Source organism: Rana temporaria, chromosome 5, assembly GCF_905171775.1.
Source record: "Rana temporaria chromosome 5, aRanTem1.1, whole genome shotgun sequence".
In the NCBI taxonomy this organism is placed as follows: Eukaryota; Metazoa; Chordata; class Amphibia; order Anura; family Ranidae; genus Rana; species Rana temporaria.
Genome location: NC_053493.1, coordinates 252727023 through 252752972, shown reverse-complemented (window position 1 = coordinate 252752972; position 25950 = coordinate 252727023). Strand labels below are relative to the sequence as shown.

Below are 25950 nucleotides of genomic sequence, written 5' to 3'. Positions count from 1 at the left end.
TATGTGTTAGAGCTTTGGGGTGCACACCCTAATGCAATAGGCTGCACACACCTATTCATGCTATTACTATATATGTTAAAGGTAACAGCTACTAGCAATAATCACTATATTCTCCCAATGGGGAAGGCTTTCCCGCCTTCCACCAGGAGAACACACTGTCTGTGTTGATGCGGAAATCCCTCCCGCGGAGCCATTATGTTCTCCTGGTGGGGGAAGCTGTCCCCGCTGATAATGATTATGATTATTGCTAGCGACTATAACAGCCACTAATAATCACATCTGGCAGGATATTTGTACCCAAGTTGATCGATCCATCAACTTTGGTACATTCAGCGTGCCAATACATGGCTCGAACCGTCTATGGCCGGGCTTAATGGTGGAAAGTGTTGTCAACAGGGATTCAAAAAAAAACATGTAAATACATTAAAATATTTTCTGTTGCTGAGAAAAGTCTAGAGACTGCCAATGAAAATGCTAATTGTCTGGTTTCGGCACTTTGAACTCAGTTGCTAACTTGAACAAGCATGCAGATGATGAATTGTGACATTTTATGCTAGCTCAATAGCAGTGACTATCGGTGTAGGCCATGGATGCTCAACCTGTGGCCGTCCAGCTGGTCCCATCATGCCTTTGGGAGTCATGCCTGTAGCTGTCAGCCTTGCAATGCATCATGGGACTTGTAGTTCTACAACAGCTGGAGGTCCACAGGTTGAGTACCAAGGTGTAGGCAATGGCAGTCTTCATATTTCTCGGAGCACAAATATCCTTCAAAAAGAGTAAGCATTTTCAGTGCAGTTCCCTTAGTAATCAGTGTCCCCGCAGCAAGTGTGCAGCACTAAATAGGGAGCCTGTACCATTTTTGGAGTAGTTAGCATGTTCCTCTCACTGCAACCTATGGATCCCACATTTTTGGCAACATCCTGCTGAGGAAGAGGGTGATCCTGGGAGCCACTAAAGTTCAGGGCAACACATAATATGGTTTTAGATTAGGTTGTCTTCTTTATTTTCCAGACCCCAAATGATGCCCCTGTAGTTAAGACCTGTTACTGGTTTGGAACCTTTCTCATCAGGTAGTTCCTCTTAGATGCAGAACTAAACTGTATCTGAGCACCAAAAAAATGACAATTAGATTTTATTACTTTTTAATATTCAAAGCAAACCCATCCATCCATGTCTCCATTGTTGAGAAATTACTTTGAAAAAGAAAAAAACCCAACCTAGTTTTTCTAGCTGTGGCCATCTTGAGTAAGGGTAGATGATTCATACAGCATTTACTTCCTGGAATCAACCTGTGCTTAGCTCAGGCATGCAGGCTTGCGGGTGTGTGCTTAGCTGAGAAAACCCCTCTTTTAGATGAAAGAAATAAAACGCTCATAAAGACTCATTTGACATCATTTTGGCCTAGGCCAAAAACCAGGTAGCATTTAAAATGTAAAAAAAAAAAAAATGTTGGAACAAGTAAATATAATATACCTTCCTAGCACGGGGAAAATAATTATTTGATCCCCTGCAGATTTTGTAAGTTTGCCCACTCACAAAAAATTAAGAGTCTATAATTATCATAGTTTTTTTAATCAAATTTTTATCACAGCGAATCCCCCTTCCCAAGGCGGCCCATGTACAGTCATGCCAATGAACATCTAAATGATTCAGGCCCCGTACACACAGTCGGACAAAACCAATGAGAATGGACCGAAGTTCAGTTTCATCGGTCCAAACCGACGATGTGTATAGTCCATCGGTCTGTTTTCCTTCGGTCCAAAATTTGAAAACATGCTTCAAAACCAAACCGATGGACCGCTGCCCGATCGGACCAAACCGATGGTTAGTACAGAAAAGCATTGGTTCAAAACCCGCGCATGCTCAGAATCAAGTCGACGCATGCTTGGAAGCATTGAATTTCGTTTTATTCAGCACGTCGTGTGTTTGACGTCACCACGTTCTGACCCGATCGGTTTTTGGAATGATGGTGTGTACGCATCATCAGACCACTTCAGCGGTGAACCGATGAAAACGGTCCGTCGGATCATTCTCATCGGTTTTATTTATTTATTTATTTAAAATGCTTATTGAGAGCGCAGTCATTACCAGCAGGCCTCGATGTCTGCTTTGTCCGACTGTGTGTACGGGTCCTGAGAGAAGGATTAGGAGAAAGTGCTGTGGTCAGATAAGTGCAAAATTGAGCGCTTTGGCATTAACTCAACCTGTCGTGTTTGGAGGAAGAAAAATACTGACTATGACCCCTAGAACACCATCCCTACAGTCAAGCACGGAGGTGAAAACATGACGCTTTGGGGCTGTTTCTCTGCTAAAAGGTACAGGTACAACTTTGCCGCATTGAGGGGCTAATGGACGGGGCTGTGTATTGTAAACTCATGGATGAGAACCTTCTTCCCTCAGCCAGAATACTGAAGGTTGCTCATGGATGGGTCTTCCAGCATGACAATGACCCAAAACATACAGCCAAGAAAACAAAGGAGTGGCTCAAGAAGAAGCACATTAAGGCTGTGGAGTGGCCTTGTCAGTCTCCAGACCTAAATCCTATAGATAATAATGGTCCAAAATCCCTCCTGAGATGTGTGCAAACCTGGTCACTAACTACAAGAAACGTCTTGCTTGCCAACAAGGGTTTCTCCATCAAGTACCAAGTCATGATTTGCTTGGGGATCAAATACTTATTTTACTCACTGAACTTCACATTAATTTATAGAATTTATTTTATGTGGGTTTTTTTCTGGATCTTTAGTTAATATTTTGTCTCTATCATTTAAAATACACATATGATATAATTACAGACCCTTCATTTCTTTGTAAGTGGGCAAACTTACAAAATCTGCAAGGGATCAAATAATTATTTTCCCCACGGTATCTAATTTACTATAGCTAGCAGCATAAGGATTAAAATAGTTATTGTTAATTGAAAGCGTTTAGTTCTGATTTAATTTAAGCAGCTGTGAAGATGCTTAGCTTCGTTTGAGGTGTTTTGCCTTTTTCAGCAGAGACCATACTGCCCGCAATGCTCCTCTGCAGAAGCGCATTGCAGGCGGTATTACCGCGGTTTCCCATTGTTTTAAATGGGAAGGAGCGGTGAAGGAGCAGTATACACACCGCTCCTCCCACCGCTCCAAAGATGCTGCTTGCAGGAGATTTTTTTCTCTCCTGCCAGCGCATCGCCTCAGTGTGAAAGCCCTCTGGCTTTCACATTGAGAAGGTTGGGCAAGAGTTTTTGTGGCGGTATTTAGGCGCTATTTTTAGCGCTGTACCGCCTGAAAAACTCCTCAGTGTGAAAGGAGCCTAACTGTCACATAGTGATAAGAAAATAATTCTTGGATACATAATACATGATCATGATAACTGAACAAAGCAGCGCAAAAGGGGATAATCTTCTGCTTGTCTTACAACATTCATATTTTATTTACTGCTTTTTACTACTGGACACTTTCACTGCTTTCCTACTCAGGCCAATTTTCAGATTTCAGCACTGTCCCACTTTGAATGTCAATTACTCATGCAAATTGAATGTCAATTACTCATGCAAACAATTTTTTTGATAATGAAGAAATTAAATAATATTTGGTTCTTTTTTCCCACAATTTGTTTTGTTTTACATACCATCGCCAGAGCAATGCAGTGTCACCATATGACTGGTGTGATCAGTTATACATAACAATTTTTCTTCTTTACATACTGTGACCAGAGCAGTACAGTGTTATCATAGTGACACTGTACTACTCTGGGGAAGTTGATCATTAGAATGTTTTACTTTTACACACTATGATCGCTTATAATAGTGATGTTTGAACTGATTTTCTACCAAACACTGTATTTTGTGTATCACAAAATTCAACCAATACTGTATTAAAAATTGTACTGCTTGCCTCTGTATGAGTGGTTGGGGAATATAGTTTATAGTGTAGTGTCACCTATAGCAGTCCCCATACCTATAATCTAAGCAAGCCTAAGCTTTTGGTATGTGGCTGCCCACAGAAATGCCATGTGTAATGACCAGGAGGTACAACAGACTGAACAATGGTTGAACAAAAGAGTTGCTTTGGCTCCAGGGATGGCGTTTTCTCCAGGGGATTGCCAAGACTGATGTCCCACAGGAACATAGTTAGTGGAACGTGCAGATGGGTCTGTTCAGATAGCAGGCAGAGACATAGTCAATATACAGGCAAAGGATTGGTCCAGGCAGCAGGCAGAAACATATAGTCAATAAACAGACCAGGGTCAGCACAGGCAGCAGGCAGAGGCAAAAGTGCACTGGTGTGGCAGTGATCTGGAACACTGTTGTTGGCTGCCCTGGCTATGGTGACACTGTTGCTGTGGTGCCTAGGCATCAAAGCCCACTTTTCCTATGTTGCCGCATATAAGCATGACAGGATCAGTAGGTGATTAATAAAGCAAAAATAAAAAATACAATAATTGTAACAGGAGTCACTTTTGGGCACAGATTGAGCCAGGAAATAAAGAGACATATATTGGATTGTTTTAACATGGACAGTAATCTACAATATATTCTTTAATGTCTGTAAAGAATATTCTGACCCTACCGGTCAATAATGACTCTTTTCAATGATTAGCCCTGGCTAGTGAGTTGTTAATTGAGTCAGGCTTCTGGAAGACCTTTCATTGTGTGCTATTGATGATGGATGTGCTGTGCCTCTAAAGGTCAGACGTCTGTGCAATATGTATTGTGCAGGTGAATGACTTATTGTCGGAGACGTAACGTCTGGGGGATAATTAACTCCTCTATGTAATTATCTAAAAGAATGTGATTGAAGCTCATCGTGTGATGTATGGGTGGGGTGTGGTTTTGTTCCTTTGAGTACTGTAACATGCTGTAACTGCTTAAAAGCTGAGAGTGAATCATTAAAGTTGTCTGACATTTGAAACCAGAACAGAGCTGTGTGTCTCGTGTCTGGGGGGAATTCTTATGGGCCGTGTTCGTTTGCCTGATTGTGGAGTGTCGATAAGCTGTCTTGGGTGGAATGGAATATCGTGAACGGATTTAACCCCTGTCCCATTTGGGGTTCCGTTACAATAATCTTAGCAAAAAAAAAAAGTATACACACAGTTTACACAAAAATGCTTTGAATCAACGGCTGGTCAGAATCACACAAAATGCACTGATGTGAAGTTAATTTTAGGTGTCTCTTCTGGCATTTCCACAATAGGCTAAATGGATGGGTGCCTGCCATGCAGCAGGAGAGCATCATACACCGGCAAATCTTCCACAATGTTTTTTATCTTTACTCTTGATGCAGAAAGTAAGGGTTCAATTTATTGTTTTTTTATTGTGGTCTGTGTGCCTATTGTGGAGATTTTCCCCTGTCCCATTGAATCTCAGTTTTTCTGGAGTTGTCTGGAGTGCACTCTCCACATATTCCTGTATGGAGTGTATACTCCACATATGGATTCATGATGTACAATCCATAAATGAGCCAGTGAGACTATCAACAGTGCCCACAGGACTCTCCGAAGTAATATCTAGAATGCACTTCATTAAGGGGAAAAATAAATTTAGCTCACAGCAATACAGTACCTTAGCTTAAAGGGGTTGTAAAGGTACATTTATTTGTTTTCCTAAATAGCTTCCTTTACCTTAGTGCAGTCCTCCTTCACTTACCTCATCCTTCCATTTTGCTTTTAAATGTCCTTATTTCTTCTGAGAAATCCTCACTTCCTGTTCTTCTGTCTGTAACTCCACACAGTAATGCAAGGCTTTCTCCCTGGTGTGGAGTGTCGTGCTCCCCCCCTCTTTTGAACTAGAGGAGAGTCAGGACGCCCACTAACACACAGCTCCCTTCTCTATCGTAGCATCCTGACTCTCCTGTAGTCCAAGGGAGGGGACGAGCACGACACTCCACACCAGGGAGTAAGCCTTGCATTACTGATAGGAGTTACTGACAGAAGAACAGGAAGTGAGGATTTCTCAGAAGAAATAAGGACATTTAAAAGCAAAATCGAAGGATGAGGTAAGTGAAGGAGGACTGCACTAAGGTAAAGGAAGCTATTTAGAAAAAAAAATCGTACCCTTACAACCCCTTTAATTCATACAGGAAAAGAGGAGAAATCTCCCCAAAGGGGCACACTGAGTTTTGCCTGGAGAATTTAATTTTGTTCTCAATGTATCTTTTTTGTAATGAGAACCAGTTATATCGAAAGTCCATAAAGATTAACAATGCAAGTCATATTTGGCCTGTCACCTTCTGTATCTCACTATTGGCCAGTAAGGTGGTCACAAAAAGCACAAATCATAAGCCACAGGAAATGTACCAGCTATCTGACCTCTGGGTTTCTAAACTGCATGAGTTCAATTCAAGAAAGTTCCTCTATATTTTCAAAATGATATATAAAGGCTTGCTGAACACAATGCTCTTCAGACTAGTATTTGCAAGCTAATGCTGAAAAATTACTTTATGTATTGGCCTTACAGAAAAAAAAAAAAAAAAAAAAAAGAATATACACATTACACTAAACCTGAAACCTATCTAAAAATGCGAAGATACAAATGTAAGCTTTAGTTATGCCCTGTACACACGATCGGTCCATCCGATGAAAACGGTTTGATGGACCGTTTTCATCAGTTAATCGATGAAGCTGACTGATGGTCAGTCGTGCCTACACACCATCGGTTAAAAAAAACGATCGTGTCAGAACGTGCTGAAAAAAATTAAGTTCAATGCTTCCAAGCATGTGTCAACTTGATTCTGAGCATGCGTGGATTTTTAAACAATGGACGTGCCTACAGACGATCTTTTTTTTTTCTATCGGTTAGGTATCCATCGGTTAAATTTAAAACAAGATTGCTTTTTTTTAACCGATGGATAAATAACCAATGGGGCGTACACACGATTGGTTTGGCCCAATGAAAACGGTCCATCAGACTGTTCTCATCGGTTTGAACGATCGTGTGTACGCGACATAAGTCTTTACAATTCAGTTTCAGTATATAAGAGAAACATTCCAATATTGTAATTACGGTACCTTTTTGAGGTTCTTCTGGAGTGTTAAGCTTTTTCTGTGCCTCTTCTATTTTATCTAATATAAAAAAAACATATGAAACATATAAAATTCACTGTAATTAAATTAAACAAAACATTAAAAAAAATATTAGAAAGTTTATGCAAAATAATCAGAACATAACACAATCATATGCTATGGTGAAATCATGTAATTTTTTCCATCCCAATTTAGAGTGCGGATTCTAACAAGAAACAAATATTAATTTACATTACTTATTTGTTGTAACATACAGCTTCTGATGAAGCTATTGCTGAAACATGTTAAGCATAAGGCATTTCTCTCCATTAAGTTACTAGTTTCACTTTTTTTTATATATGTTCAATGTTCATATATGTTTCAATGCCCATACCTGCTGGCCAGAGGGTGTGTGAAATATCTGATCTGGCACAGGCATATATATACATTAAATAGTTAAAAAATAGGTAATGTTATGGATATTAAAGCTGTGGTGAACAATAGAAAAAATAAAAATAAATCTGGTCTCCTGCAAGTTAATGACATAATGTGCTAGTATGCATCACATACCAGCACATTCACATTAATAAAGACTTGCCTTAAAACAAAGCCCTCCAGCGATGTGCTGTTACGGCTGCCAGAGCTTCCATCGCCACCCGGTCTTCCTTTTAGTTTGGGAGCTCCGGGCCGTTCGAATGACCAAGCCGCAATGACGTCACTCTCACATGTGCACGGCAGTCGCAGCACAGCACTTACAATAGTCGGCACACTTAAGTATGCAGTCCATTCAGAGCGCAGTAATGCATGTGCTGATGAAATGCGTATATCTCCTAAACGGTGCACGCTTGGGAGATATTCATTTTAGCTACAGGTAAGCTTTTTTTTTTTTTTTAAGGTAAAAGTGACAAAGCAGTTTACTACCGCTTTAAGAAAGTTGTAAAAACCAACAATTAATTGAGTTCATAGATTCATGTCAGGACAAAGTTAGATCACATACACGCTCTCAAAATTAAGCTGCAGAAACCAGGCACACCTCACAGAAACCAATCCGGCAGTACTGAGAAAAAAAAATGTAAACTAGCATAGAAAATGTCCTCAGGTCTGCAGCCCCCTGCTTAAACTCTTCAAGCATTTCTGATTTGTTTGCATGTTCACAGCAGCTCACAGCGTTTTACTTTGGGGATTACTGTCCGCTATGTACTTGCGGTGAGGGGGCGCGGTCTTAGCGCATTACACTGTTTACATTTTTCCTTCTTTAAATTAACATCATTAAATGAACGCATCACAGTTGAGCTATAGTGCGGTGCAGTGAGTTGTGCTGCCCAAAAAAAAAAAAAGCAGGTCTGCATCTTCCACACTGCATCTCACATCACAATGGCAATGTAGTGTGAAGAGGGCAAATATATATATATATATATATATATATATATATATATATATTTTTTTTTTTTTTTGTGCCCTAGCAATGATCCGTGTTGTTCTTGTACAGAAAAGTGCAAGTCACCACGGTGTGCACAGCCCTTACTGACTATTTTTGTTTTAATTAATAAGTATAGTAGAACGTCAATGCCAACATCTTTAATGGTTATGTAAAAAGAAAAATCTACAACTAAACTTTTTTGTTTAGCTTTGGATTTAGATTCCTATTACTGCTAGCCTTTTTTTTTTTTTTTTTTTATAAAATCAATTTTTATCAAGGTGTAAGGAAAAAAGTGGTATATTCCAGTCTGTGTTGCTGTTGGGAGACTCTGCCTAAAACTACAGTCACACTTGTGTGGGTCATGCAGCCCGTGTTTGCTCGGGCACGACAGCCTATTTATTTAAATGGGCTGCTGCACCTGTAAAATGCAAGAAAGTTGTCCCTGCACTCCTCTCGGTGGGTCAGGAAGGATTTTTTTCCCCTTGCTGTAGCAAATTGGATCATGCTCTGCTTATTTTTTCGCCTTTGTCTGGATTAACTGTGGGTATAGAATTTGGTATATGGGATTGTTTGATTTTTTTTTTTTTTTTTTATGGTTGAACTAGATGGACTTGTGTCTTTTTTCAAACTGACTAACTATGTAACTATGTAACTTTGTAAATCGCAGCCTGCATGGCAGCTGCGAGTACAGAGCGATTCCCAATGTGGTTGCGATTGCCAGTGTGGACGACGTGCCTTTAGAAATAAGGGAACCTGCCCACGGGTACCGTGTTTCAATGTGCGGGTGGTTGCAGCTTTGGAAATTTGTGCGGGTCCCGCATTGGCACTACTCGCACAGGTGTGAAGTGAACCTGCCCTAATGGAGCCACAGAGAGCAGAAAAACTCGAGAGGCTCTCTATTTCTCCCCCACCCCCCTACCCAAAACAACAACATATTTTTTGGCTGAACCAAACTGACAATTGCGCGGTGATGCGACGTGGCTCCCAAACAAAATTGGCCTTCTTTCTTTCCTACAAATAGAGCTTTCTTTTGGTGGTATTTGATCACCTCTGCAGTTTTTATTTTTTGCGCTATAAACAAAAATAGAGCGACAATTTTGAAAAAAATTCAATATTTTTTACTTTTTGCTATAATTAATATCCCCAAAAAAGATATAAAAAAAACCATATTTTTTCCTCAGTTTAGGCCGATACGTATTCTTCTACCTATTTTTGGTAAAAAAAAAAAAAAAATCCCGATAAGCGTTAATCGATTGGTTTGCGCAAAATTTATAGTGTTTACAAAATAGGGGATCGTTTTATGGCATTTTTATTAATACTTTTTTTTTTTACTACTAATGGCGTCGATCAGCGATTTTTTTTCTGCGAAAATTGCGGCGACATCGGACAATTTGGACACATTTTTGGTACCATTGTCATTTTCACAGCAAAACGTGCTATAAAAATGCACTGATAACTGTGAAAATGACAATTGCAGTTTAGGAGTTAACCACTAGGGGGCACTGAAGGGGTTAAGTGTGACCTCATATGTATTTATAACTGTAGGGGGGCGGCGCTGGATGTGTGACGATCGGGTCCGCGGGCGCAGAGCTTCGGACCGTGTCGCGAGCGCGCCGGCGGCGGCGCGCTCGCGACCCCACGGCTGGGCCTTAAAGAGACATGTACAGGTAGGTGCTTGTGCCTAGCCGTGCCATTCTGCCGACGTATATCGACGTGAAGGGGTCCAAAAGCACACCTTAATATACAGTAGTTCAGCATGTCACAGGAGACTGTATAAGCTGGCACCAAGAAGTCCCTTCATGTATCTCATTTTATCAATATATCCCACTGAAATTAAGGGAAAATTCTTTCTTCACATCACTACAGTCAAATTAACAGCCAGAATTGTTTTCATGTTCCACTGATGAGAGTTGGCCACCTGCAATATATATATAAAAATGCAGAGGTGATCAAATACCACCAAAAGAAAGCTCTATTTGTGGGGAAAAAAGGACGTTTTTGTTTGGGTGCAACGTCGCACGACCACGCAATTGTGAATTAAAGCGACGCAGTGCTGAATCGCAAAAAATGGCCCAGTCATTGGGCAGCCAATTCTTCCAGGGCTGAAGTGGTTAATATGTATAGAATATAAACTATGCTTCTCTCATCCAGAGCTCTTTGTTTTGTAGGTGCCCTGACGTTAACAGGACAGTAAGAAAAATGCAATGCAATAACTAATGCTTTGCGTGTTGTAAGAGATACAAATTATAATTCTCTCACCAATTGCACTCTGAAAAATGCTGATTTTATACTAAATCTAGAATTCCAATAGTAAACAAAATATTACTCCATTATAGCTGAGCCATGAAAAGCAGCATATTGTCCTCCTTTATCATTTCATGTCCTGTGTGTCATGATGTAGGCAATTACATACAAATCACTGCTTCTATATACAATACTACTGCAGCTTTGAAATGTGTTAGTTCTGGAGATAGAACATCCAATGCAAAAGTCTGTTCCAACAGGCGTAATCACTAACTGTATGTCTTTTTTAAACCATAGATTGAGGTCAGTGAGAATCTATGCATTCTGGGAAACACAGGTATTTCATATGGGAAAATACAATATAAAATAACTTGTGCACAAACGTTCCATTTAGAACTCTTTTAAAGCGGATAACACAAAAGGGATATATAAAACAAAGTTGAAATCTCTACTTACAACCATTTGCCTTTTTGAATGAAAAAAAATGTTCACCCAGAGCAGCTGGAGTGATGGAGGTGCTGAACTCCAGGGGGGAAAAAAAATTACCCCTGCAGATAGGTTCCCCTTCCTGTAAGGCCCCATACACACGAGAGGATTTATCCGCGAATACGGTCCAGCGGACCGTTTCCGCGGATAAATCCTCTCGAGGATTTGTGCGGATTTCCAAGCGATGGAGTGTACTCACCATCGCATTGAAATCCGCGCCGAAATCCTCTGGCGATGACGTGTCGCGCCGTCGCCGCGATTATGGCGCAGCGACGTGTGCGACGCTGTCATATAAGGAATTCCACGCATGCGTCAAATCATTACGACGCATGCGGGGGATCCCTTCGGACGGATGGATCCGGTGAGTCTATACAGACCAGCGGATCCATCCGTTGGGATGGATTCCAGCGGATAAATTTGTTTAGCATGTCAGCAAATATTTATCTGCTGGAATCCATCCCAGGGGATAAATATCCGCGGAAAAAGATCCGCTGGAGTGTACACACCATAGGATCTATCCGCTGAAACCCATTCGCTGGGATTTTTCAGCGGATGGATTCTATCGTGTGTATGGGGCCTAAGGTTAAATGCATGTTTCATCTAGGGGAAACCGTTAAGCCCTGTACACAGGATCGGTTTGTCAGATGGAAAAAGACAGATGGACTGTTTTCATTGGACAAACCGATCATGTGTGGGCCCCATCAGGCTTTTTTCCCATCGGTGTAAAAAAAAATAGAACATGTTTTAAATTTTTCCTATGGATAAAAAACCGAAAGGAAATTCCGATCGTCTGTGTGGAACTCCATCGGACAAAAATCCACGCATGCTCAGAATCAAGTCGACGCATGCTCGGAAGCATTGAACTTCATTTTTTTTGGCTCGTCGTAGTGTTTTTTCGTCACCGCGTTTTGGCACGGTCGGATTTTTGACTGATGGTGTGTAGGCAAGACTGATGAAAGTCAGCTTCATCGGATATCCGACGAAAAAATCCATCGGATTTGATTTCATCAGAAATCCGATCATGTGTACAGGGCTTTAGGCTAGGTTCACATGTGGGTGGGTGGCTACAACTGCGGGTCCACACCTGTACCCAGGGCCGCAACCAACCACCTGAACAGAAAAATGCATGCAGATGCCATTAATCCTAATGACAGGCCGCACGCACTTGAAATTGCCCCTGCACTGGAAATCGCACTGCACTTGTGGTTCCCGTGCAGGTTGCAATTTCTAAATTGTTGCAGGGACCTTTTCTCTGCCTTTCAGAAGGCGCAGAAGTTCATCCAGATGAATGGGCTGCTTTGCCCACCTAAAATGCAGCTTGCATATATGTGTGAATCTAGAATACGACAAAATGACTTAGATCGCTTTCACACTGCCACGCTGCAGTTTGAAGGTGCAGTATACTTGCGATTTTCATGCTGGTTACCTGCAGTTACCTAAGATTTTCTATTACGTCACACATTGTTGGCACATTTTCTGAAAGTGCACCAAGTGCCCTACAAACTGCATCTTTGGTGCGCTTTCAGAAAATGCACTAAAAACTTAGAACATAGCAGAAAGTCTAAGGGAAACCACGGTACACTGCACTGCACCCACGATGCGGCTATAACTGCAGTGAAAAGCAGATGTATGGTACCTTATTCCACGCGTCCCCTGGCAGCATGGCATTCGTCTCCTCTCCAATATTCTGGGTTGTGGGTGGGACCTCAGTGTCCTCACAATGCAGGAATGCACGTCCTGCACTATAAGTGATGACATCACAGTGCCTGCAACCAAGGTAGTGGTAAAGAGAAGTTGCCTAAAGGGACTGGCTTTGCAGCTGGTGGAAGCCAGTGGCAGTGAAGGGATAAGGTAACTATAACTGCTTTTTATGTTCCCACAAAATACAATAAAGCATTTTATTGTGGGTCCTGTGCTATTTAGCGCTGGAACAGGCGGTTGATAGCTAGGGTTCAGAATTAAGCCCAAGAGATGAAAATGATCAGCTCCAGGAAGTGGTTGCTCTATAGGAGTGTGCTGTAAAGGGGAATGTAAACACAATCCTTCCACAATATATTCACACTGGAAGTATAGTGACACCACACATCAGGGCTTGTTGCAGCTTGGTCCAGCATTACCTGGCAGCAGTATATCACTGCTATAGTGATCTATGGCTGGCTGATTGCAGCTAGCAAAATATTCCTATTAGAAGTGATCTCTTACAGCTTCATGGGGTGTGTTTGGATCTGGTTTCCACTGTTCACATTCCTCCTCAATTAACCTCTGTTCCACAACAATGATGTCGGAGGATTTGGTTGACTTACTGTGAAAGTATCAATTTCTCACTTAAATGAATGCAACATCATTTAAAAGTTAGTGTCGCAAACTGTAAAAAAAAAGTTGTTGGGGTGCTAATTTGTGCTATGATCAATTTGACTTAATCTTATCTTAAGGTTATGCTAAAAATGAATGCCAACCATTTTTTGCCCTGTGTATGTTGCAGTGTAGACTCGTACACACGACGAGTTTCCTCGGCAGAATCCATCAAGAAACTTGGTGGGAGAGCTTTTTTGCTGAGGAAACTGGTCGTGTGTACATTTTTCATCGAGGAAACTGTCGAGGAACTAGACGAGCCAAAAAGAGAGAAAGTTCTCTATTTCCTCGACGGGAGTCTCAAATTGGCTTGTCGAGTTCCTCGTCGGGCTGGTTTCCGACAAGAAACTCGAGCGTGTGTATGCTAAGGAACCCACGCTTGCTCGGATTAAAGTATGAGACGGGAGTAAAAGTAGCATTTGTAATGGAGATAACACATTTTTAAAGCTGTAACAGACTGAAAAGTGCAAATCGTCTCTTACCAAACTTTTTTTTAACACGCAAACACATAAAATTAGCAAAAGCAGCCCCAAGAGTTGTGCAAGTGGAATCGAACTTCCCCTGCCGTTGTATGTGTTGTACATCACCGCGTTTGAGAACAAGGAGATTTTGTCTGTTACGTGTGTACGCAGTTCCTCGACAAGCCTAACAAGGAACTTGACGAGGAAAATGATGTGTTTCGCCCGACGAGTTACTCGGTCGTGTGTACGAGGCCTCAAAAGAGGAATAAAGCTCTCCTAAAGTAAAACACAAATGTTCATTTTGAGCTTTACTGTTCCACTACATTACATATTACATCACATATTGTGATCCAATTTTAAGCAGCAGACCTTGTTATTTTTTTTTATAAAACTTTTATAACTTTATAAGACTTTTTGTAAATGCATGGGAGTGCTCAATTCCGTAAGTGCTGTGATGGTAAAAATTTACAGGAAAATGCAATGGTTAAAAAAAAAAAAAAAAAAATATATTAATTATTGTCATTTGTAAAAAATACAAAGAAAAAAAAATACAAAGAAACAAATGACTACAAACGCTAAAAAGATATAGGGCTAGATTCTCGTACATCGGCGTAACTTTGTGCGGGTGTAACGTATCCGATTTACGTTACGCCTCCGCAACTTAGACGGGCAAGTGCTGTATTCTCAAAGCACTTGCTCCGTAAGTTGCGGCGGCGTATCGTAAATCGGCCGGCGTAAGTCCGCCTATTTCAAATTGTGAAGAGGTGGGCGTGTGTTATGCAAAATATCCTCAAGGGATCAGTGGCTTAAAGCGGTAAACCAAATACTTCCATATGAGAAATGAATGTAAGAGCATAGAGGAACACCTCAGAAATATTATAGAATATGGGTTGGATGGTTGAACTCATCATTAACGCCTAGTGGAAATGAATAATGTATAAGAGGGGCATAGATAGAAGAGGATTTGGATTGATGAGATGCTAGAAAAGTAGGGGATAGGCATGTATTTTGTTTCGTTCCAAATCGAAATTCGGACGAATTTTTCATTATTCGGACATTCGGATGCATACAAATTCCCGAATTGCAATATTAATGAATTTACCGAATCCGAACGAAAATTTTCGATTCCGTATTAAAAAAAAAAAAAAATAATTTTTTTCAAATTCCAAATCGAAAACCCGCGGACGAAATTCGATCGGAATTCGAAAAAAAAATAAAAAATCGAATTCCGATCGAATTTCGTCCGCGGGTTTTCGATTTGGAATTCGAAAAAAAAAAAAATTTTATATATTTTTTTTTTTTAATTCCGATCGAATTTCGTCCGCGGGTTTTTCGATTTGGAATTCAATTTTTTTTTTTTTTTTCGAATTCCGATCGAATTTCGAAATTATATTTGAAAAGAGACTATTTGTTGTCGAATCCAGTCGAAATACTTTCGAATTCGACTGGATTTTTCGAAATTCGGTCGAAAACGAACGAGTTCCGAAAACGAATTTAACACATGTAACGAACCTAACTTAAAGCGGTTCTCCACCCTAAAGTGGAGTCCCGCTGATCGGAACCCTCCCCCCCTCCGGTGTCACATTTGACACCTTTCAGGGGGGAGGGGGTGCAGATACCTGTCTAAAGACAGGTATTTGCACCCACTTCCGGCCCGGCATTCACGGGCAAAAGACGGGCATTCCGTCACTTCCCGTCACCCCCCCGCGTTGTGTGCTGGGAACACTCGGCTCCCAGCACACAGCGGGAGCCAATCGGCGGGCGTGGCGCGACTCGCGCATGCGCCGTAGGGAACCGGGCAGTGAAGCCGCAGCGCTTCACTTCCTGGTTCCCTCAGCGTGGATGGCGGGGGGAGCAGCAGAGAGACGAGCGATCGCTCGTCCTCTGCTGCGATCGGCGCTGGACTCCAGGACAGGTAAGTGTCCTAATATTAAAAGTCAGCAGCTGCAGTATTTGTAGCTGCTGGCTTTTAATATTGTTTTCCCATGGCACATCCGCTTTAACGAAATTAATTAAATAACGAATTAAAACGAAACGAAACAAAATTTTCCCTTTTGCACATGCCTAGTAGGGGAAGAGGGTGTTGCAGCCAGGGTATTTAGTTGTCTTTTACTCTTATTGCATTTATTTTTCTCTTTTCTTTTTTTTTTTTAATTCAGGGTAGAAATATAATGTGTATGTTTTTTTCTTTTCTGGAATGCATTGATTAATATTAGGGTTGTCCCGATACCACTTTTTTAGGACCGAGTACAAGTACCGATACTTTTTTTCATGTAGTCGCCGATACCGAATACCGATACTTTTTTTAAATGTCATGTGACAGTTTTCAAACCACAATACAGACTAAGGATATTTTCTTTAGAATTATGAAGAACTCTAACTCAAGACATTATAAAAGAATAAAAATGAGTAAAAATGTTTTATTTGCTTGTCACGCAGTAGTAAAAAACTCAAAGAATTTTCATAGAACATGTTGATAAATACAAAAAAAGTATTCTATTTAGGTATCGGGAGCATTTGCGCGAGTACGAGTACTCCCGCAAATACTCGGTATCGGTCCCGATACCGATACTAGTATCGGTATCTGGACAACCCTAATTAATATGAGGAAACACATGAATTGTAAAATGATGAAAAGTGATATTATTAAAATTTGTCAATGCAGACTTTTGAAATTAAAAGTATTTTTTTTAAAAAAGTAATCCGAATAAAGGTCTACTCACTTCCTGTCCTGCTGACCACACGAGAAACAAGGGGGAACATTTTTCACTAAAAATAGCGTTGGCATGAGTTCTATTTTAAAATTAATTTTCATCCCTATTTTATGTTTTAGTTACAATTATAAATACAACATAGGTGGTCATTTTGGAAAGGGCAGGAGCCGATAATCGATTGATTGTAGATGAATTCTGTGTTTTTTGCAGTCTGCTCATATTACTAAATAAACCATGTGCGCTATTCTAGGTCAACAGAAGGAAACAAATCCCTTATAACTGCTTCTTGTTTTTCTACTTGGTTCTAACTCCAACCAACAGTAAACGTATCCATATAGTGCAGAAAATAAGATCATAAGTATGACTGAGTAGGAGAGAACAGTATATAAGCAGATGTACTTTTCACTGCTAAAAAATCTTGGAAGGAAAACGTGTAAACTGGCATTATTGTAAATGTCTGGCAAATACAGCATGGCTAGTTGCCACATCATTTGTAAGGACACAAAAGGAACATAACTAAGGAAAGCAAGGACTGGCGCTGCTGTATTATGTTTCCACACCTGGCAAAGGCTGGTGCAGCAATGCTAATGTGCAAAGCATGTGAGGTCACCCTGTGTGACCACAGATTAGTGCTGAATATGTTGCAAGCGGTCATGCTGATGTTAATCTCATTGCAAAGCCCAGACAGCCACTTAATGCGTTTTTTTGTAACAGTTCTTGTAGCTGACACAGGACACCGGATTCTAGGAAACACAGGTGACTCATACATCAAAATTGCCTTCCCGATTCAGGTTATTAGTCTACTAAATCCCACATGTGGCACAGGCGCGAAAGATAATAAACTTCTGCCATTTTTCCGCAGCCTTGTAAACAAACATATAGGTAATCATATGTGATAGTGCAGTCTTTGCAAGGTGTTCATATAGATTTCTTTCTACATACATGTTTTAATTCTAACCATCTTAAAGCGGACCTTCACCCTCTTCCGCTACTTTCCTCCAATCCACCCCTCCTGTTTTTTTGTTTGTTTGTCTTTTTACCTATATTTTTTTAAGGTAAAAATGTCTGTCCCAGCCTCCCCATGCACTTCAGTCGTCTTAGGTGAATGACGTGCCCGCGGTGCCTCCCAGGAAATGCATGCGACATATCCCCGGAGGCATAGCTTTCCATTCAGAAAAGCAGGAGGGGGCAGGCCTATCGGTGCATAATCCGGAGGCCCGTCTGCTGAACCAGGAAGAGCCGGCGGGCCTCTCTATGACGTCAGAAAGGACATGGCGTTGCAGGACAGAGCTACGTGGTCGGGCATGAGAGGATCTCAGAGTGACATCGCTGCATGGGTGTGTATCTGAAATCGGCAGATACCACCCTAAGGTAAGGGGAGGGTGAAAAAAAAATGTGGGTGGTGGTTGCAGTTCCTCTTTAACAAGAATCTCCATGAAAACTTTAGGTACACACCTATGGGCATTTAAAAATGCAGTTTTATGCCAATTTTTCTTGTAGCTACAGTAAGTGACCTTTGATTTTCCAGACCAGCAGATATCAATTCACATCACAAAGAGCCATGAGATGTGGTCACAAGGACAGCTACTTCCAATACCTTATTATCTTTCTACCACATGACATGCATGTTCCTGGATTTGACTGAATGCAACCATGAATAAGACATGTAAATATGTTTAGTCAGCGCTCAGTGGAGAACAGTAGCAGCTAGCACCAGAGGTTAAAGCTGAACTCCAACTTTTTTTCACTAGAACTGAATGGAATGATCAGCCCTAGCATAGATCATATCTCTGTACCATGTCTCTCTGTTGTCTGCAGATCCCCTGATACTGGGTTTAGTTGTGGCTTTGTACCATGTGACAGTCTGTATAGTCTGATGCAGATGAAGTCTCTTCCTGCTGCATCTCTAGCCTAAAACACACCCCTGTGTAGTCTTTCTGACTCTGCAAATGTAAGATGTAACTTTCTTCACAGCTCTGATGGTGGGTGGGATGGAATATATCCTAATTGGTATTCAATCCCACCCAGTCACACCCACAGAAAGAGTCCAAATCTTCCAAGTCCCACCTCACAGATCACAGCTTTATTCAGAATCACATAGGAAACTCCTTTATTCGCTATGCTTCTGCTGGGCAGGATTGAATAGATATTGAATAGATGTCATATATGGGAACAGAAACCAATTTCCAATTACACTGAAAAAAATATGGAGAGGCACCTCTTGGTGCAGATATAGGAAAGGTTTAATAGACAATTATTACAATTAGCTCAGATCTGTGAAGTCATAATCAGGCATGGATAAGTCCCAAGGGGGGAGAGAGAGCTGGTCATCAGTTGGCAGTCTGATGCGGCAAAGGAAAAGCGACGGGCTCGCTACAGCACCGCTTGTTGCGAAGAGTCCAACCACGGTGGAGACAACTCAAAACGAGGCTTGAGGTGCAGTGGACAGGCACGGATAGACGCTGGAAAGCCACTGGAAAGCGACGCGTTTCTTGAGCATGCACGCTGTGGACGACACAGCAGCCGCACTCCCTTTTCCAGCTTGCTGGTGTATTTCAGGCATTTTGGTGTGTAAGAACCCATCTCTAGTGCTTTCTCTAGGCTAAAACAAAACTGCCTGAAGCTTGATTACACATGTAAAATGCATGTAATACGCTTCTAAAAATGCTTATAGATGCACACAAAAACACTCAAACACCTAAAAATGGCTCCGCTTAGATGGCAATGCAGCCTAATTGAGTTTATTATTTGTTTTGTCAAGTACTCCTTTATTTTTTGTGCACATTAAACCCTCCTGTCTAAGGATAATACACATCAATTAGACCATGCTGGTGCTCATCAAAACGTTCCAGGGAACTGGTTAAATAAACAGAGCCGTCAAAGAGGTAGGTTTCGCAAGTAATGACGCTTGGCTGATCTGCATCTCAGACAACAATTATTCTTTCCAATGTACATAAATCAAAACCAGATAGTGCCAGGTACCACCCTATACAGTAATTCGATTTAGCTAAACATGCATTAACTTTTCCTAAGAATTGTAAGCAGAATGGCCTATACTGTGTTTCTGTACAGCTGGAAAGTTCCATCAAACATCCAGCACATGCAAGCCTATACACCACCTGGGTACACACACACATATACGATATATTATGTGGCAAACAGGGGTCAAAAGAAAATCCAATCACAGCTAATGAAATATTGTATGCATTATATAAGTAATATAACTGCATTATAAATAGGCTTTTATGTTATTTTACAGCCTCTGAAACTATTTTGCATTGCAAATATTTTTTTTAGCTAGCTTTGTTTCTAACAACTCGTGTATACAAAATGCATTCTTTGGTAGAAAGATCCTTGCATTTGCTGATCAGCTGCTCATATGACAGGTTGTCAAAGAATATCTAATAAAAGAGACAGCTGTGACTCCCGAGCATTGTCCTTAAGCCCTAGAATTCTAGATATGTCACAAGGAAAGAACAATCCCGGAGTCTGATATTCAGAGCTAAGCCTTGGAGACATTTATATTGCCAGCACAAAAGTTGCCAGTTTACCCTTCAACTGTGCCTTGGAAATTATTTCATTTCCTGTAATACATAAGCTAAATCGAGAACAGAGATTTTTTGCCACATATCCAAATTTTGAATTGCTTGCAAGGGAAAGGGATTAGGGCTCTATACGCAATCCTGAACCCCCAGAACTTCCCGAAACACATGCCTAATAATTTATTCTGCTAAAAGGCATAACAGAAGGGGCTTAGGGCAGTACTCAGTTTGCTCCACAATCTTTACAAAGTAGCCATACTGGCTGCGCCACATGCTGCAGGCACACTACTTTCACTCTTCCACCCCACCCGGCGGGCCTACTGTAAACCTGGGGGAATGAGGCCAGAATTCCACCCAGGCATTGGATGTGCTTATACATCTAGTCTGTGTGTACACAGGTTCAAAATAACCTCCAAAACAAACTGTAAACTAAAGTATATCACGCCATTCGCAAATCTTTATGTATTAGGCTGTGGCTTAAAGGAGTTGTAAAGGCAGAATGTTTATCTTAATGTATTCTATGCATTAAGATAAAATAAACTTCTGTGCATAGCAGCCTTCCCAGCATGCTCAAATTACTTACCTGAGCCCCATCTCTCTCCAGTGATGTTCACGACTCTAAGCCATCCAGGACACTCCTGATTGGCTGAGACATGGCAGCGGTGCCATTGGCTCCCGCGGCTGTCACTTAAAGTCAGTCAGCCAATCAGGGGAGAGAAAAGGCAGGGCCACAGGTCAGGGCTCTATGTCTGAATGGATACACGGAGATCTGATTTGGTTTGGGTGCCCCCATAGAGAGCTACTGGCTGAGGGGGCACTCAATAGAAGGGAGAGGCCAAGAGCAGCAAAGAGGGACATGAGAAGAGGAGGATCCGGCTGCTCTGTGCAAAACCAAGTGCACAGGGGAGGCAAGTATAACATGTTTGTTATTTTAAAAAAAAAACGAGCCTTTACAATCACTTTAAAGTGGTTGTAAACCCAACCACACAACTTACACCTACAGGTAAGCCTAGATTAAGGCTTACCTGTAGGTGCAAGAAATATCTCCTTAACCCACACGGTTAAGGAGATATTTGCTGAAAACATTGCACCAATGTCTATGGTGCTTGCGCGCCATAGACAACGGCGTAGGCGCACTGAGCGTGCCGTTTTTGTGAATGGAATAATGGGGGTTAATGCCGTATTCCCGCACATACAAGGAAGACGCTCCGAGGGGACATGGCGGCGGCAGAGGGGAACGAGCAGCACTTCGATCTCAGGTAAGTTGCACATAATGAGCTAGTAAGACAATTTCTTTACAAACTGTCTAAATTAAATATGTGGTTTTGTTTTAAAAGATTGGTAATATCTAAGGGCTAGTTTACACTTGCTTCAAAACATGGCTTCTGACACGCTTTATTAAAGCTCTCTGAACGTCAGTCAAAGACCCGCCACTAAATAAAATGGTTAGCTTACAGACCTGTTTACACCTTGCTTTTGCCTGGTGCTTCGATGCGGCTTCAGTGGGGCTTCAATGAGCCTTTGATGGGGCTTTGGTGAGGTGTGGTTGGGTTTCAAGTGAGATTTGCCATAGCTGTTACCCTAATCAATGTTCCCACTATAGACTGTTGAAGTTTGAGGGTCGCAAGTTGGGCACAAAAATTAGAATTTAAGCCTCACAGTCTGAGAAAGAACCCCACTACAAGGGTAGTTTTGGATCTCCATTGATCTTTCAGAGAGGTCGTAGAGAGTGTTGTTTGTGCAAACTAGCCCTTAAAGTCCACAAGATACTGTATGCTGATGCTCCATAAAAATTAAACAGTGTATAACATATGTTAAAATTCATAGCTGCAGAGAAGTATTTTTAAAACCCCTATGAAAATGTCCTACACAGATAAGCACTTACTCAAAATACCAAGCACTTACAACACATATGGCAGCACGTAGACCCAAGAAACTGTGTACTGTATATACTTTAAAGCAAAGCTTCAGTCGGTTTTGTGTTTATTAAAAGTAAGCCTATACAAAAAGTGTAGCTACTGACTTTTAATAAACACACACTCAACTGTGCCAGGATCCAGCAATGTGTTCACCCGAACCGTCCCTTCTCTCCCTCTCCTCTCTGGCACTGGCATTTCAACTATGGGCACCCGGCTGTGACAGCTTTCGTCTTCACACTCGGGTGCGCACTGTGCATGCGTGAGTCGGACTGTGCCTGCTGAATGGTCCGGCAGTCTTCTGGGACCTGTAACGTGTTCCAGAAGACTGCATGGAGGGACAGGGAAAGAAGAAATTCACCTTTTATCAAGAGCTTAACTACTTGCCGACCAGCCGCCGTCATTATACAATCATTATACAATCCTGCAAACCGCCGTAGGTGTACGTTGGTCCCTTTAAGCGGGATATCAGGCGCGTGCGTGCCCGCTGCATCGCAGAGGTGCCGATGCTCATGACCATGTCAAAAGTGCCTGATGTGTCCGCCATAATGTCGCAGTCCCCAATAAGAAAAATTTGCAGATCGCCGCTATTACTAGTAAACAAAAATTATAATAATAATAAAAATGCTTCCGAAAACAAACTATGCTCGCAATCCAAGGTTTTACTGTACATACTTTTACAAATCTGTAAAATATTAAATTATTCAAATAGTATAGATATAGCATAAATCAAAGCTAAACAGAAATGAATCAGAGGTCTCTGTAAACATCCCCAGCAAATAAAACAACACACTGTGATTCATAGCAATGAATCCAATTTCATTCAGATGGCTTGGACAGTCTAATTCCACAACCTTCCTATAGATTTTATTGGAAAATGCGCACTGCTCAGCAAACTAAATCAATAGCCATGTTTAAAATAAAGACACCATTAGTGATACACATATTTACTAAGTAGCTGCGATTTGTCACCTTTCTATATACAAACGGTCATTTTTATGGGACATGTCAAATGCAAGTTTATTGGACAATTCAGCCAATAATTTATGAACTTCCAAAGAAGACGTATGCAGTGTGAGATCACTGTTAAGCAATTGGAGTTTTAAAGTGGTTGTAAACCGCATAAACTTTTTTTTTTTCCCCCCAAACCTGCAATGCAAAAGGCATAATAGGCTAGTATGCATCGCATACTAGCCTATTATGAAATACTTACCTCGGAACGAGGTGTGTACCACTTACCTGGTCCACGCCGAGCAGGATGTCATCTTGCTCCGGCGTGTCTTCCGGGTATCGCCGCTCCAGCGCTGTGATTGGCTGGAGCGGCGATGACGTCACTCCCGCGCGTGCGCGCGGGAGATTTAAAATCGGCAGGGTCCGGCGATGCCGGTCCTTCAGCCGTGGAGTCCCCCCTGCGCATGCGCCGCCCGCATTGCGGGGGTAATATCTCCTAAACCGTGCAGGTTTAGGAGATATTATCCTTACCTACAGGTAAGCCATGTTGTAGGCTTACCTGTAGGTAAAAGTCCAAATAGTGGGTTTACAACCACTTTAACATTATATTTACTTTTCAAACATGGGAGAAAAATCTGAGATCTGCAAGTCTTCATACTGCATTGCAGTATTGTAAATCAGTAATAATATCAGTAACCTATTCTTTAGAGAAATGAAGCTACTTCGGAAAATGCTAGTTGACTGGCTGTTAGGCTGTCCCACATTAGTTGAAAATCCAGATCCACATACTTGTTGTCACAAAAAGTAGTGAATTAAGTGTGTCAGAACATCCAGGGAACTAAAAATGTCATAAATTAAAGAATGTGTAAACCCAACATTTCATATTCCTGCTGTACCATACACTTGTGTTCAAAATATCCTGTTCTCTTTGTATTGCTTCCTTTATGTGAAATCCCTGGTGATCCTGCCAGTGTGGTCAGCTCTCTGTGCTGGGAACTCATCCTGCTCTCCTCCAATGATCAGGCTTGCCCTGACAACCCCCCACCCCACATAGCTTTCCACTGGGAAGATTAGTGTACTGTTGTTTATCCCCCCCTACCTAGATTAACAATGCTGCTGACCAAAGGTATCTCTGTTTCTCCTTCATTCAGAATGTAGGCATCCTAATACAGAGAGTGTATTATCAGGTGAAACAAAACAGGGGAAAAGAAAAAGAAAAAAAAAAACCTTGAAGATTGGTAAACTGCAATATATTGTAATTTTAGATTTAAAAACCACAGTAATAACTTGTAAAGGGTTGCAGACCCTGGAACTTTACTCATTGGAACACTGCAAGTACATCAGCTGATCAATAATTAAAACGTCACTTGCATTCAGATTTAGGCTTCATTCACTCTAGCGTTTTGTTTTTTTTATAAGCTAAAAAAAAATGCTGGATGAAAAATGCTGATAATAGAGTTTTTGTGCCGGCTTGTAGTAGAGTTGTTGTTTTAATATAATTTTTACAGTACATGTAGAAGAAAATAAAAAAATAAAAAAAAGAGTTTTAATAGCGTTTAGCTTTTTTATCTGCCAGGAAAACACTCCCAAAAACTCTACAAAAACATTTTTTGTTTTGCTCCTAAACATTGAAGCTTGAAAAAAAGCTTCTAGCATAAAATAGTATGTATGGATAACACTATTAGCTTCTAGGAGCAGAACAAAATGGCTTTTAGGAGCTTAAAGTGGAACTTCCCTCTCTCAATCAAAATTGATTATTTTTAATCCTTGTGCTGCTAGCATTGGTAAATAGATAGGAAAGTATATCATATTTACTCATTTTAAACTTGTTTTGCATTTCTTCAGTTACCTCCTGGTTTCCATGCCTAGGCAAATGATGTCATACATCCCAGTTGTCTTCAGGCGGGGAGGAGAAGAGGAGGGGTTTTCTCAGCTAAACACACCCTTCTGCCTGCATGAATGAGCTACGGGCAAATGGATTCCAAGAAGTAAATCATACAATAATCATCTGCTCTAACTAAAGATAGCCACAGCCCAAAGTAAGATGTTGGTTAGGTGATTTAAGTTCCACTTGCCGACCAGCCGCCGTGGCAGGTGGGCACGATCCCGCAAACCGTCGTAGTTGTACGTCGGCCCCTTTAAGCAGCTGCACTGCGGGGGTGCCGATGCGGCGGTCGCAATCGCGGGCATGAGAGGCAGAACAGGGATGTGTGTGTGTAAACACACACATCCTAGTTCTGTGAGGAGAGGATAGGCAGATCGTGAGTTCCTACTAGCTAGGAACCACGATCTGTCAATTCCTCCAGTCACTCCCACCCCCTTCAGTTAGAACACACTGAGGGAACACAGTTAACCCCTTTGATCGCCCCCCCTAGTGTTAACCCTTTCCCTGCCAGTGACAATTACACAGTAATTAGTGCATTTTTATAGCACTGATCACTGTATAATTGTCAAATGGTCCCAAAAATGTGTCAAAAGTGTCTGATCTGTCCGCTATAATGTTGCAGTCCCGCAAAAAATTGCTAATAACCGCCATTATGAAAAAAAATTATAATAAAAATGCCATAAATGCCATTAATCTATCCCCTATTTTGTAGACGCTATAACTTTTGTAAAAACAACATACGCTTTTTGCAATTTTTATTACCAAAAATATGTATAAGAATAAATATCGGCCTAAACTGAGGAAAAAAATAGCTTTTTTTTTAAATATTGTGTTTTTTTTTCAAAATAGTCACTCTTTGTTTATAGTGCAAAAAATAAAAACTGCAGAGAAGATCAAATACCACCAAAAGAAAGCTCTATTTGTGGGAAAAAAGGACGTCAATTTTGTTTGGTTACAACGTTGCACAACTGTGCAACTGTCAGTTAAAGCGATGC

General features: G+C 41.2%; 1 protein-coding gene across 3 annotated transcripts in view; it reads right to left on the bottom strand.

The window, feature by feature from the left end:
* Positions 1–25950, bottom strand: part of HIVEP1 (HIVEP zinc finger 1) — a 246496-nt gene that overhangs the window by 79254 nt on the left and 141292 nt on the right. For all 3 annotated transcript variants that reach the window (XM_040353728.1, XM_040353729.1, XM_040353730.1), the window contains one exon: positions 6991–7044. In XM_040353728.1, coding sequence (XP_040209662.1) covers positions 6991–7044 — 54 coding nt within the window. The remainder of the gene's footprint in view (positions 1–6990; positions 7045–25950) is intronic.